Here is a 15,413-nt window from a genome sequence, read left to right on the forward strand (position 1 = left end):
GTCCAGAGCACTTTCCATAAACACTCTCCAATTAAGTCCTGAAAATTGCTCAAAAAGAAAACTGTGGCTATTCCATGCCTGAGATCCATGTTTTCCATTAAATTGTTGGCTGGCTGTGCTCAAACAACTTGCGATGTTAGCTTCAGATGTTAGAAACAGGTGCAACTCCAGTTATCACAGTGCAGCTTTGGCAATCAGCAGCAGCAGAGGGCTGGCTACTAACATATGTGATTCTTTTCACCCTGTACTTTGTTTCTTTACAAAGCAGCAGATTTCAGCTTCCCTGACTGTTCTCACCATCTCCACTCTCACTGTCAACAAAGAACGAAGCCCTGATTTTCATGGCTGAGTATTTTAGCGAGTACCACACCCCATGCCATGTAGACCAAACAACGCCATTGTCGTGGGATCCATTGTACCTTCCTGTTCTGTAGTATCGTCCATTGAGGTTTACGGCATGGCACCTTGTAATGATGTAGGAGAGGAAAAAAGGAGATCAGGTTTAGCACAGGAAGACATTGCATCATTACAGTGAAGTACAATTTTCACACACATTCAGAAATACCAAGTTCAGACACCTAGATATATCTGTCTGTACTGAACTGCTTATCTAAAGTCCTACACTAGCCTATGGAGATCTGGTTTAATGCATTTAGTAGAACCCAGAGAAGTATGTGGGTATCCTGAAGTAGACAACTACACCAGTCAGATAATTCAACCTGTTGACGCCTTCAAGTGTATTCACTAGGGACATGATTCAGTTCCTTAAATGGAGGTGTGTAGTGCCATTTGGTAAGCTCTAGCTCAAGTGTAGACAGCTACATATTAACACGTAAAAACGCAGATGTCTTTTAATCAAGGTAAATCCCACTACTGATGTACATTTTTGTAGCTCCACTGATTTAAATTTGTATGTGACGAGGGCCTGGTCAAAGCGGAGGCTCATCCTGCACTAAAGCAGAGAAAAACAGAGAGTGGTGTATCCATGCTCCCAGGGCTGGTGAACGTGAGTCTCTATCCGTTAATGTGTGGGGTATGCCCAACTAGCAAACATACCATCAAGACTATTAAGGGGTAGCTCACTCCCTAGACTTGCTCCAGAATAGAGAAGTGTCCTCTGTGCACACTTCATCTTGCAATGGCTACGGTTGTTTTCTTTCCTGGGATATAACCCACAGCACTTTAAGGAATTTTAATCGTGCTCTTTTCCTTCTAGGTCATTCCCCCCTATGCTTAAAATGATCCCAGTTTCTTAAAATGAATACAACTTACCTGCTTTGCTTCATAACAAAAGAAGCACATTGCTTTCCTTTAAGGATCTGTAGGTGAGAACATCTTAGATTTGGCTGTGCGAAGTGGCATGCACACACAGCAACCTGCAGCTGCTGTAAGGCAGGCAAGTCCTCTCAGCTGTACAGCCACCCACACCCTATGCATCCTTCCAAGGGCTGAGAGGAATCAACTGTTTTCCATACCTGTTAAACCACCAACCGCCCTTGTTCTCTAATGCACAGTTGCCTGCCAGGAATCGATCATGATCCTTGTCAGATGTGGTGAACTGCATCCCTCTGTGCGAGGCTGACCACTGATCTTCAAAATTGCTCCCACCAGACAGAGCGTCGCCAGCATTACCAGAATAGGTGCCAAACCATAACCTGTAATTGTCCTGCAAGAATATGTGAAACGTCTTTGATATCAGCTCTTTCTGCCCTTCCTCCCATTTTTGAGATCAAATTTCCTCTGGCCATCGTATCCACTGTCAAAGGCATGACTGTTGAAGTTAAGGGTGACTTTTGGCCCCATGCTTTAATGATCCCAGTGTAGATCAATACTGCATTTAAACTTCCAGATGGGATTGCTGCTGCTACAAAGGGCTTCAGGCTTTATTGTCTTTCAATAATCATTTGATACACTATACAACAAGCTGGAAGGCTCTTCCTAGCTCATCAAGAACAACCTGGCAGAAAACTGTGCCAAGTAGTTGCCTTCGTAAACTGATTAGCTGTTCAGCTAGAATAATTCCTTAGGAATTTTGCTCCTCCAAGAACTAGAGGCCATCTGATTTCTAGCTAAATGACCCAGTCCTGATAGGAATACTTAGAAGAATAGTTCCATTGTGCACAGCTAGCAGGTCTAAGAGACATTTGATATGACATGGATGGTTTTGTGGTGTGGGCTTTTTCCTGTCATCATATTCGACTTTCATTTATGAAAAAGAGCAGTAAGGTATTACCATGAAGTTGTTCAAACTTTTCATAAGAAAACTTTAAGTGCAAACTGGACACAATGTGTACATTTCTGGAGCAGTGATTGAGTTGGAACTAGGCCTGGCCCATGCAATGGAACTCATGTCCTTGGGTATTCAGGCTGCTTATGCGTGGTGTTCAGAAAAGCAAGCCTGCAAAGAGCAGCACCTGCATTGAGCTGGATGCTGCCTAAAGCTAGAAAGCAAATGCGAAAATACAAGGATGTGTCTGTCTTTGGGCTTTCTGTGCCTGTAGCACTAAGTGTGGTGCTACAGGTACATCTCTTCAAGACAGGAACTTATAACTGCTCTTTCAAAGCTTTGATTAGAGTTCACTGTTTTCTTTTAAAACAAAGCAGAGTGGGTTTGTCCTGGTAATTGCCTTTTATGTGACAGCCTGAAACACTCTCCTAGGAAGTGGGCGAACAGTGTTCAGTTTCCTTGCAGAGATTCAAACTCTTTTCTCCTCCCTCAAGGAAGACTCTTAACCATGAGGCCAGAGGGAAATGCATGTGGGAATCCCTGTGTCCTGCAGCAGAGGGCTGCCCTCCGTGCAGCAGCAGAATTAGCAAGAGAGCACGCATGATCCTGTTACCCGGTGGCTTGAGCATTCAGCAGCTGTGAGGAAGAAGTCCCAGGCTTACATCCCTGCTCCCAGGGCTATTTGTCAGTCAGCCAAACCAGGAATTCCAGGGAACCAGAACAGTTACGTTTTGCAGAGCTCTAATTACACCCTGATACTGAAGTCTGATGCTGCATACGCAGATGCCCTGCCCTCTCTGACAAAACAACAAATCACTACTCTCTCCATTTTTTACCTGCTCACTCGCAAGCTGGAAATTTTCATAGACTGCATAACGTCTTTCCCCATGCCAGTCCATCAGGTCAATCTTTAGTGAGCTCTCTCCTAAACACAAAGTGATATCGTGTTAGATGAACTGTGTCATGCAAATTGGAAAGAAATCTGTTGAGGGAAAATACTTGCACCTCTAGTGAGCAGGTCATGGATGTGGTCGTTGCCCAGCCAGTATTCATCATTCTTGCCCTGGAATTTCCCAAATCCCAGTTTGTAATCATCCCATTTCCTGCAGTGAAATACTAATATCAATTTCAGCATGTGAGGGAATTAGACAGTTTGTGATACTTAGCTATGCCAACAAGTAAAACTCAGCTGTATCTCTAGACATGGTTTTCTAAAAGCATCTGATTCACTGCAAGCTGAGCTGAGATTTGTCACTCTGCCTTAAAAGTAAATACAACTCACAGCTTATTTCTTACCTTGCTAAACCTGTGCACACACTTATATTGGGATCAAACCTTCAAACTGCCAGATGCAGTGCTCACAGAATGAGGTTGTCAGATGGAAAGGGAAAGCAGCAGCTGTCATAGTGTTCTTCAATATGCATCTGATATTGTTCTTCAGCAAGTCATAATTCAAATGCACTCCTGGCTGGAAATTACTGTTGCAGTCTAAAATATGATGCAATCTTGTATGTACGATGTGATATGGTGAAGAATCAGAAACTGAATAGGAGCTTCAGACAAAGCTTCCAAAAGTTAAAAGGAAAACATCTGGGTCTGGTTTGTGCTCCTGTTCCATTCAAATCTATTTTTGATTCACTGACCACACTCACCTCTGCTTTTTCACACGATTACTGTTTGGATGTGGCAACTTGTCATTCAAAGATATATACTTATTTTTCATTAGCAATGTCTGGCTTCATCTTTCTAAGAGAAATCTCCTGCTGTTACTTTCTTCTCATCATTTCATTCTCTTAAAATCTTCTCTGTTATTTTTGTGTTATCTTTGGTATTCACTTATACTTCCTGTGTATCATTTCCAGTTTTACTAACCCCAGGTTTATTCTCTTTCTCATGTTGTTATTAGGGATAGCAGTTTTGCCTGACCTACATACTAGTCAGTGCTCCTCTTCAGGATGTTTCTCATTCACCTGTGGTGAGAGCTGAACTACCATGGCTAGACAGCTACCACTCTCTGGGCAAGCCATCTTAGAGCTGGTTGAGGTAGCTTTGCAGTGGACTACACTCAGTGTAAGAGACGCTAGACGTGCCCTAAAAGTGTGTGCTGTGATAGTGAATTAATCTGCATGGGGAGGTCTCTTCTTGGCTGTGCTACCAGAGCATCTCTCCTCCTGGAAATTTCCAGGTGAAAGTCACCTCTCTGGGATTTTGCATAGGTCAATCTGGACCAGTAATTTGGCACCTTTTTTGAATGATCTGAATAAAGAAAATAAATGTCACACCATGCTGAACATAATTCCTGATATCAGAACAGATAATATGTTCAACAGGTCCCAGTCTATGCACTAGCAGCAGATATCTGCCAATAATGATAAAATAAATACGCACACACATATGCACTTACTCAAATGCAGAGGAGCCATAGAAAAGGTGTTATAGATCCACTTTGAAAATGGCTTCCTGCTACCAATATATACCACCAAACTGTCCTAATGCACAGAGTTATCATCACCAAAGTATAGTCTTGTATACCCTGCTTCTCACATTTTGGGTTTTACCAGGCAGCAGGACAGGGAGTGGGAGCTGGAGGCCTGACTGCAAGCCCTGTCGATGCAACCACGACACACCCACCTGTTGAAATTCTCCTTGCCATTACTGCGTCGCTGAATGACAGTCCAGCCTCCGCCATCAGACATGTCACAGTATGCCAGGAAGGGCTCTTGGTCTGCTCTGGGCCTGATCCGGTAGTAGCCATTTTTGGTCTTCTTCCGATTAAATACCGCAGAGCAATCTAGGCAGAATGGTTTGTTAAACTGGGCAGGGGGATAGCAAAGGGGTATGCACAGCCAAGAGAGGACATCACTGAGGGGTTGTATGGGTCAAGGGCGCTTGGCCAGCCTGTGTGTAGCTCTGCAAGCCCTGTAAAGCTGAAGCAAATGGCTCAGCAAGGTACTAGCAATGCTGTTTTGCAAACTGCTGAGCCTGACGAATAGCAGCAAGGCTTAAGAGCCTTTACAGCCATGTCCTCTGAGGCAGTAATTCCCAAACCTTTGGTGAGATACAGGACTGCTGCAGCTCAGTTTGGGGCTATAGTATGGGAGTGGCACGGGACCAGGATTGGCTCTGTCAGAAAGATAATTTGCAGGGAAACTAATTTCCATGTGAAAGGCAACCTCAGCTGTACTTCAGATTGGATCAGACCCCAAAACTTCTTAAAATAAGGGCCTAAGTTCCTGTGACCAAGGCTGTATCAGGAGAGTGCCTTTCAGGATCTCAGTGCTTCACATTTTCAATGTAATGCACATGAAAGAGAAAATCTTAGCCCCAGGCCACAATTCCTGTTATGACAGTGTTCTCAAAGTCACAGAAAGAAACAGAGCATACACACATGAGACTGCGCTGCAGAAGTGACAGAAGAGACAAGGAACAGGGATACTGGGCTCCTCCAAACAGGTTTCAGTGCCCACAGCTGAGCCAGGCACTCTGAGCTCGTGTGAGTCACTCAGGGAAAATGAGCTCTTTAAGGGCAAGACCATCTCTTCCTACATGAGATGTCTAAAGTAGGTTTGATAGAACACAGCTGAGAGGTGCCTGTTCCTCTCTGCACCAGAGTCCCAAGTGGGAAGCCCAGCTGCAGGTGTCTGCGTTGTAGCTGGGTGGCAGCTGCCTAAAGATGGGGCAGCAGACTCTGGCCCCAGGGCATGTCTGCTGGTACCAGGGCCACCAGTCTGCCCTTCTCCTTCCCAGGTATCTGCATTTTAAAACACAATCCACTTTAAAAATTCTAAAACTTCTAGCAGAAATACAACACATGAGACGTTGCAGGGAGGGATAAACCTTTTGGCAAGCTGAAATTTCAACATACACTACTGTAAACTGTACCTTGATCATAGACTATCAAATTTCCACTGGTTGTGGGTAAAAGCATCTCGTGCTGCATGCTCCTGTTGCCTGCAAACAGCCCACTTTTTGTTCTATGGTAAGTGTTCTCCAGGATATCCTTCAGTTGCAGTTCATATAAGTAAAGCAAATCTTGAAGGTGTTTTAACCTTTGTCTTAATTTATTGTTGTCTAGGATGCAGACATCTTTTTCCTATGGAGAAAATAAAACAAAAAACCCCACATTTCAGTCAGTGGGAAGAACAAAGAGGCAGAGGGGAAGTAGTATTTGCCTCCTTTTGATCCTAACGTGTCACGCTGCTTCTGTGGACTAAGTCGATTCGTTGGTAGTCTAAGATACACAAATCATGTACAGCATGGGCTGCTGAGTTGAACCCAGTGGAAAAGGGTTTTCTACAATGACCTTCCTACTGCTCAGAGCACCCTAGAATATGATCAGATACACAGAAAATTACTTTGGACAAAAATAACTCAGCTCGACTCCCATTTAATGAAAACAAAGGAGTGTTTGCAGACTATGATACTGCTCAGGCTAATAAGAGGGAGAAAAACTGGTTCTTGCACTGCAGCCAGGCCAAACCAGCGAGGGTCCTGAAACATCTTCTTGTAAAACTGGAAGATAAAATAGCTGACCCTCGGTGCACATCAGCTGAAAGCAGTGAGCCTACCAGGATCAGCAGAGTAACTTCAGAGCTGCACTACTGTAACCAAGACCAGAATCTGGCTGACACTGGCTGGGATAAACATTTTCAGCAACAATCTAGTCTGTGGCTGGTGTTACTCCATCAGAAACATGACAAAACAGAGCAAAATCTTTTCCAAGATAACCAAGCAAACCCACGCAATGAGAATCACTGCCTATTTTCACTCCAAGCAAGCTGGCCTGAGTGATACCAGGTCAGGACCAGTTCTAGGCATAAGCAAACCAAGCACTTGCTCGTAACAGCAGACTGCAGAGCGTGCTCAGACGTGGCCTCCTAGATGCCTCTTCCTTCTTCTAGGCCTGTTGGTTTTCCTCCACAGAGGAGGATTTCTAGGCTGGAGGCACAGAGGGACCTGCTGAAGACAGCCTTGAGCTCACTAAACTTTCCTTGACAACCTCTGTACCTCCTTGGGATGGCCCAAGAGTAATTTGCTCATCAGACAAGTACAGAATGCCTCAGACTATGCCTGCCTCCTAGTCCCCTTCCTGCTTTTTAAATCGCAATGAATAAAAAGAAGACAGTTTTCCCCGAGGGAATGGAGCGGAGAATAGCATTATAGAATCATAGAATATCTCAAGTTAGAAGGGACCCATAAGGACCCAACCCTTTCTTTTTCTCTTTACAGGGATTTTTTTGTTGCTTTTTTAAAGTCCAGCCAGACAGGGAGCTGCACTGCACAGCCCCTAATGCCACGAAAGCCCTATATTGTCAGGACAACAAAAGTTGTTGCAGGCAGATGCTTTTTTGCTCTGCTCTTGCAGGTTCCCATCCGTTTTGTGGGGGAGCACCTACCTCTAAATGACAAGGAATGATAAACCCACTGTCCAAAGAGAGGTTGTACAGACACTGGCTAAGAGATACGCACCGAAAACCTGGGTGCAGGTGAGCTGAAGCTGACCAGGAGAATGAGCAGCAGCAACCAGGGCTTCATCACACTCATTTCTTACCACCTGAAAAGAAGCATTGACAGGCTGCACCAGTTTCTTTAGTTCCTCTCACAACTTAATCCCCCCTCCCAATCATTTCTAATCTCCCAGAAAAGGCTGCAGAATTTGTTAAGGAGGTTGCTTTACACTACAGACAGGACAAAATGGGGGAAAAGATGCATGTTAGGGAGAATCTGAAGCACCAGTGCAGCATGCTGACAGGGGGACTGGGGTCTGGGTCCAAGCTCCTGCTTCCCTGGAGAAATAAATACCCAGTGTGACTCTCCAGCAGCCTCTGCCCCTTCTCCCGAGTGCCCACACAGATGGGAAGTTACTCAGCAATAACGGCTCCTTGGAGCACTCCTTCACAAAATGGTTGGCCAAAATCACACAATCCTTACTCAGTCTAAACTCCCCAAAGAGGAATTTTGCCTCCTGGTTGAGTGAGCGTAGGCATTGCCCCTCCTTGATCCCTGGAACGGTCTGTCAGGACAAGATTACCTTCGAGGCCGAGAGCAGAAGTCACATGTGGGACAGAGTGGGTATGGTTTTTGCTTGGATTTCAGTGGAAGAGATCTCTGCTGCTGACCTGCCCCAGCACACAGACTTTTTCTATCTTAGCTAGAAAAAATGCTAAGTGACTGCCACCGGGAACATGCAGCTGAGCACAAGCGAACAGTACAAATTGTTTGCAGCACGCTTGCACGGTGCTTTAAAAAAAATAAATCAGAAACAATTAAAAAAATCTAAAAAATAGACTACAACCAACTCCCCCGCTTCACATCTGGAAGTGCTGCAGAAACTTGGCTACCCAGCTCTACGCTCTGAGCAATGTGCTTTGTTTCAGCTACAGCTCTACTAGCATCTCCACAGCGGCTGGTGCTGGGGCTGCTTCCAGAGCCAGCAGAGCTGCTGCGACAGGGGAGCCATCTGCCAAGCTGGGCAGGCAGGGCCCAAAGCAAGCTGAGAGAAGGAGTGCCCCGTGGAAGTCACCAATTAGAGATGTTGTGCAGGTCGGTGCCCCAGCACACGGCATTTTTCAGTTCATAGAGAGAAGAGTTCAGTATTACAGGAGGGGACCCCCCAGCCTGTGGCCGCTGGAGCTGTTCGCTCGCACCGCAACACAGCACCCATGCCGGTGGCTGCAGCTCCACCCTGGAGGTCAGAATCAAGCCCCATAGAGTGTGGGTGGAGGCAAAAAGCTAACAGGAAGGATGGGTTTGAGGAATGGCTCCTGAAAACAAGATAGTGAAAACCAGAGGGAAAGAAAGCAACTTTGTCTATGCCTTCATCAACACGTATTAAATGCACATACCTGTAACTCGCCTTTCCTTCAGACCTCCTCCTGAAAAGATTAGCTCCCTTAAAAGTCAACCGCAAAATAAAGTATTCATAAACCTGGCTGCATTTCTAGAGGTTGATGAGATTTTCCTCTCCAGATGGCCCACATCAAGGATGCAGAGGAAGAACGAAGGCTGTTTCACAGCACTAGGCAGTTCCACAGAAAAGACACTTGCAATTCCTCGCTTGAAAGAGTTACCCAAGCCCTGCTTTATCTGTTGTTACCCAATACTCATCCTGCTGCTTCCCAGTGAGGATAAATGACAGTCAGGTTTCTGTCAGCGATGCTCGACAAAGGAGAGGGGCTCTGCTGATTGTGCACCATTACCCACCTCATTTGACTAGGAAGCTCAACCAAGACTGACTTCTTTAAATGTTTACATTAATCAGTCAGACTAATGCTCTCTGTGGGAGTTTTATCTCACATTTAGTACAGCCAGGCTCATTTCAGTAAGTCCTGCAAGGTGGAAATAATACAGCTTTTCCGTCCAGAATTCCTTTTGCTGTTTAATCTGGTTTATATATAAAAGCACAGCACAACTGTAATGCCAAAGGAGCTGCAAATCTGAAGCAAGAAGCGAACACGGCGATATTAAGCAAGATTCTCTATTAGACTGAAATCTCAGGAGGTTTGCAGTTGTGTAACTCTCCTCTGAGCTGGATGATTAGATTTGCTAGTTAACACAAACAAGGACATTTGTGGAAGAGAAAAAAACAACCCAAACAAAAAGATGGGTGCCTCCCTTTGTGTTACAGCTAAGGAATTACAGATTAGTTTGAAGAAAACAGCATGAATGTTCCATTTTAGAGAGCCGTGTTCAGAGGAGAGACCGTGGGGCAAAAAACCAAGGCATATAAGCCCATCATAAACTTCTGTGTTACTCTCCAGGAAAGCAGGACTGTCCAGCTATTACCAAGTACAGCGATGCTGTTTATTTCTTAAAAACTGCATTCCTCTTCTCCCGCAAGAACCACTGACCTATTTCACTGCCAAGGGATTATGTAAACAGTGTTTTCCTTCTCACTTGTTCTCTACCCCGTTTTAGGCTGGTTTTGGAAGCTGTGAAATTAAATGAGTGAAACGTCTCCTCTCCTCCTTAGTGTGTACTTGGCCCTTTCTTCTGCCCCTTTGGCCAGAGGCTGCAGCTGACAGTGGGGTGCCTGGGTACCACATGCCCGAGCACAGGGGCTGCATGCCATCCCCTGGGGCTCTCATCCACAGCAGCCTCTTCCTTAACTGGAGCCAGCCAGCCAGCATTTGAGACACTGTGCACCAATTTATGCTCTCGCCTTAATAGCCAACAACCTCCTTGACCCGTGAACACCTTCCAACCCTGCGTAGGATCTATGGTGGGCCTGGGTCTGTGGTGGCAGTGTTGGAGTCATGGTGTGGGCAGCATGGTCAGCCCCCACAGCTGTCTGCGGGGCCATATGGCCAGGAAGCATTGGGCCACTCATCTCTAACTCCTGCTGGTCCCTGGGTAGGAGGGGGCGGTGGAGCTGCAGTCCTGGTGGGACGCACGCATGTATGTTACATGACTGCAACTTTGCAGGCGCAGCACTCTAAGTCCAACCCTCCTGCAGGGACCCCCCCAAACACCTCTCAGAGCCAAGACACCTGAAGCACTCTCATGCCCTCTCAAGGACTCCACCAGCATTAGCCTCACCAATGTCTGCATGTGAAAAACCCAGTCAGCTGGAACCTACTTCACGATGAACTAATTTTCCCAGGCTAGATGAAGCTTTAGGAATATCTGAAGCACAAGGAAAGGATTGCCATGATGCTGAGTTCACGTGAGGTGGGTCTAGCTGGAGTGTGTGTTCATGTACTGCTCCCACTGGCCTGGAGCTAAAACAATCAAGTCATCGTAAAGAACGTGGACACTGTATGATCACTGATGTTTCCTCACAGATGTTGAAGTCCCCAGGCAACAGGACTGTTAACACTCTTCTTTTTTTTCCTCCTGGAATACACATGCTTCACTCATATTCTGCAGTGCAAATTCCTGTTTAGTTACTTGGAAGGAGATAAAATTCCCACTTCTCAAGATACTTGGTGATCTTGTCAGTAAATAACAACAGTTTCATTAACTAAAAACCTCCCCACCCTGCTGTCCTCCACCCTCCTTCCAGCAAAAGTATGTAGGTGCTGAATAACAGTCATAGAAAACTATTATTCACACATGAATCGCACAGCCAGCATATCAAGAATGCAAACTGTGTTTAAAAGTGAACGAAGAGAGTGGCTTTGGGGCAGCTGTTGATATTCCTGCAGTCATGGGGCACTGGGCTACCCCAGAAAGAGTGGCTCAGCATGAAGACATGAAGTTGACACCCAATGGACCTTCATTCCCCCAGAACCCAATGGAACATCACTGCAGCTGGAAGACAGTGGTGGCCTCTCAAAACTCTCCCAAGACCAGTTCCTCATTGTTTGTTTGTTCTTAAAGGGGGAAGGGAAGAAATGAGACAGACTGCTTCAAACTCCAAAGGAGGTACAGAAACCTGAGGTTTTCACAGCAAGAGTCTGACTGCCTAGCTGTGCCCCAGGAAAATTCAGAGTAGTCTAGAGCCAGCTTCAAGCAAAACAGCTCATTTGCACTGAATACAGGTGCTTCATGCATTTGCCATTATATTTATACTTCTCTATCATGTCCCACCTTCTGTGAACATCCTGCTCACTGGGAGAGACTGTGGGCCGGGCTCCTTTGCAGGCACTGCAGGTGTGGAGGTACCAGGGACCTGCAGGCTCTCAATGTGTGAGCTACTACACATCTTCTGTAGGAATCTTAGCTGACAGGTTTTTTAAAACAAAGTTAACATATGAGATCTAAATGATTTTTTTAAAAAATCTAACAATAAAAGGTTTAATTAAAAGTAAGATAAATTTAAAAGATCAGGATGACATCAGCCACCATAGTTTCAATCTACAAAATAACCGAAACCAGCATATGTGCATTAAAATCTGTGGTTTGTTAGCAAGGAGTAACCACAGAAATCTGTGTACAAAGGAGTAAAGGTGGCAGACTATGAAACACTCTAGATCTGAATGTTTTGATAACGTTCAAAGAGCCAAGACATAATTCAGTCTAACTAATGAGTCTGCATGCAGCCCGTGAGTATCTAATGGGTTGACACAACAAATGTAATTAGTTTATAAGTTCCTGAGGGCAAGCACAGGTCCAAGCGGATCTCACATCAGGAATAGCTGTACCAAAGGGAATTAGTCACAAGGCCAGAGGGAGTATGTGGATTATCTGAATGATCTTCTACCTACCTCAGGTCAGAGAACTCCCCTGATCTAATTCACTCCCATTTGAACTAGAGCATCTCTTTGATAAAAAGACATTTTGGTGTAAAATATTCAGCACTGAAGAACCAGCCACAGACCTTAGCATGTTCTTCCACTGCTTAATTACACACGTTGTCAATTATTATTGGTTTTTGCCGAGTCTGAATCTGTCAAGTCTCATCCTGCAGTTTTTAATCTAATTCCTTACTCTGTGAAGGGGAAGAGCCCCCTGCTGCCAAGTGTCTGTTTCCCTGCTTAGGGCTAGGTCCTGGTACATACAATCTGCGTGCCTGCCCCTGGCTGGGAACCCAAACCCCGGTTAGCTACTCTGGCTGCGGTTATACATGCTGGGGGAAAGCCAGCAGGGTCACAGAGCGAGGGGTTGCATGGAGTTTGTCCTGGGCAAAGCTGGGAACGATGGCACAAGCACATCCCGAGGGAAGAGCACTAGTGACTTGGCTGGCATGGGGAGGGAGGAAGGGAAAGAACAAGTTCTGCTCCTGGGATGATTTCACTCAGGGTTGTTTAATGCAGAACATGTATGTAGAGGTGAGAAGAGCTGTGGGTGGTGTATGGCAGCGGGCAGTGGAGGTGGTCTCACTGGGCTTGTTGACGGGGCTTCAGGGACTGCAGTCCTCCTCTGCCTAGATTTGGGATCCTGATCCACCCTAGGCAGGGGCAAGAAGCAGAGATACATGGCCAGGACAGTCCAGGGCACGCACAGGAGCAGAACTGCAGATTCTGGGGGAGACCAACAGAGAGGTGCACAATCAATGTAATTGCCTCTAGGGTTAGGCAGCCGCTGAACCTTTCTAGATCTAAATTCTGAAGCTTGAAGTCTGTTTACACCCCTTCTTGGGCACCTAGACCTTTCTCCAGATCCAGCCCTGACGGACTGTGATTAAGTCACTCCTTTTCTTTCAGAAGATGGACAGCTTTGTTCTCCTTGACCCAGGTGTGACAAGGTGCACTTCATAGCCTTTTACTCACATCATGGCTTCTTCCTCTTTCTTCTGGAGTTGTGGTTGCCAGGACCTGAGAGCACACAGGAGCCAAGGAAAGAGTTCAAGCAATATTTCCAACCCTACATCTTTCCTGTTTGTGGATCCAAGGATCTTGTTACCCCTTTTGCCACAGAGCCATATGCCACAATAACCTGTGGCTGCCTACTCCCTACTGCTACCCCAGGATTTTGCAGAGTTACCTGTTTTCATAATACAGTCACTGATGCTCCAAGTCTGACCTGCCATGGTGCTACTCCCTGCATTCAGGATGATTGTGATTCACAACGTGAGATTTTTGTCCAGAACCGCTTGCAAGCTTTTTGACATGTACACACACAGGCAATGCACGTGGGAGGTGCCTTGCAGTGACAGTGGAGCTATAAGTAGACCAAGGTTTTTTTTCTAAAGATGTTGGATGGTCCTTTAGTTACCAAGGGCTGAAAAGGACCATCCTGAGGTCCTTTCTTCTGAGATTAACAGTAGATGTAGGGAAAGTGCACTCATCTGAACCTACCAGATGTTACAATTTACTCAGTGCTAGGCAGCTGTTCTTCTTCTATCTGACCACTTTTCCAACCTCTGTGTCAGCTGCAAATTTCGTCACTTGGGATTTTATCTGGGGCATGGTTTAAAACAAAAGAACACAACACAAAATTAGACAGTGCAAGACAACACCCAATCCCTGCGGAACCTCCCTGGAAAGGAATTGCTTAAGGATGGTCCCCCTTTCAGTTATTGTATGACTAGTGTGCTGTGTTTCTGCCAATGTGAAACAGATTGAGTTTATATTCTTCTACCTTTTTAATCAAAGTGATTTTCTAGACAGACAGTTGCATGCAGAAGCAACAAAATACTTTTATTTTATCAGTAAAACTTGTAATCTTGTTTTAGAAATACAAAGTAGTTTGACAGGAATTATTTTCACTAATCCCATGTTGACTGGCATTAATTATTCTTATCACTAAGGTTCTTTAATATTTTATTAGTTGAAACCTCTATCTACTCTGGTGTCATCTGTGAGCAAAGCCAAGCTGATAGATCTGTCATCATCAGGTCATCTGATCTACCTGCCTTTAATATTGACAGACAACTGATTTTTCCCCATTTATCTACATATTTCTTCCATCCCAAGACTTAATAAATTTTTTTTTTTTTTTTTGGCCGTCTCTCTTAAGAGTGTCAGATGTGATATAAATGAGCCATACCTACCGATTTTAAAACCTGTCAAGTTAAGAGATTCTGTTTACCACCCTCTCTGTTATTTTTGGAATGTAAAGTATGCCATCACCCCTCTGAGATAGGCATACTTCACCCTGCTCTCTACCCAGTACATAGCTGGTTTATTTACTGAACAGTTCAATCTTTTCTGCATTTTGTTGACAATTCTGCTATTTTACACTGAGGGATAATTGTCAAGGAATCAGAACTGGATTCTGAAGGGTTTTTAAATGTCAGTATCACGAGTTAACCAGCAAAATATAATGAAAATTATTTACAAGTCATGAATTCCAAAAGCAGAATATTTTCAATGCTTCCTTTTTAGCTTGAGCTTTACGAATCTTTGATCTTGTTCCTAGGCTTTTCTCCACCAGCAGAGAGACAGAAATTTAATTTTATTAATAAAAAAGGTGGTGCTTTTATTTTAGTAATCTGAGTCCAGAAGTTAGGGTTTTAAGAAAACAGATCAACCACCAGGAAACTCATGATGACGCATGAGAGCTGGCAAATCTTCTACAGCACCACCAATGCTGTAAGATCAGCAACATTGAAAGGAACAGTTACAGTGTTATCACTGGCAATGCAGTGTCTACCTATTTGATGAAAAATGGGAAGAAATTTTTTTTCCTTTTCAAATGCACCTGCAACCTCTAGCAAGCTGGCCCTGGCATTCAGTCTGAGTGCCAAATTGGAAGCCTCCCACCTCCAGCCCCTCTTTTGACTATTTGTTATAGTTTGTTCTGTGAGAAGTTCACTTCAATACCCAGACTGCATTAGAATCATAGAATCATAGAATGACCC

General features: G+C 44.9%; 1 protein-coding gene across 1 annotated transcript; it reads right to left on the minus strand.

Moving 5' to 3' along the window:
• Nucleotides 1–274: 274 nt before the first annotated feature.
• On the minus strand, nucleotides 275–9,132 carry LOC104460311 (fibrinogen-like protein 1). The gene is made up of 8 exons (XM_010077056.1): nucleotides 9,073–9,132; nucleotides 7,697–7,781; nucleotides 6,110–6,320; nucleotides 4,859–5,018; nucleotides 3,233–3,330; nucleotides 3,064–3,152; nucleotides 1,476–1,666; nucleotides 275–464 (listed from the first exon to the last, which is right to left on the minus strand). The coding sequence occupies exons 2-8, from the start codon at nucleotides 7,769–7,771 to the stop codon at nucleotides 275–277; spliced, it is 1,014 nt and encodes a 337-aa protein (XP_010075358.1). The 5' UTR covers nucleotides 7,772–7,781; nucleotides 9,073–9,132.
• Between the last annotated feature and the right edge of the window lie 6,281 nt (nucleotides 9,133–15,413).

This window comes from Pterocles gutturalis, unplaced genomic scaffold, assembly GCF_000699245.1.
Source record: "Pterocles gutturalis isolate BGI_N339 unplaced genomic scaffold, ASM69924v1 scaffold18418, whole genome shotgun sequence".
Taxonomy (NCBI): Eukaryota; Metazoa; Chordata; class Aves; order Pterocliformes; family Pteroclidae; genus Pterocles; species Pterocles gutturalis.

Bases quoted from the DNA above. Each gene is read 5' to 3' on its own strand.
- LOC104460311 (XM_010077056.1), bottom strand. From the start codon at position 7,771: ATGAGTGTGATGAAGCCCTGGTTGCTGCTGCTCATTCTCCTGGTCAGC. The intron at 5,019-6,109 runs GTACAGTTTACA...CATTCTGCCTAG, and splicing joins TTTGATAGTCTATGATCAAG to ATTGCTCTGCGGTATTTAAT. The intron at 3,331-4,858 runs GTGGGTGTGTCG...ATTTCACTGCAG, and splicing joins GGCAAGGAGAATTTCAACAG to GAAATGGGATGATTACAAAC.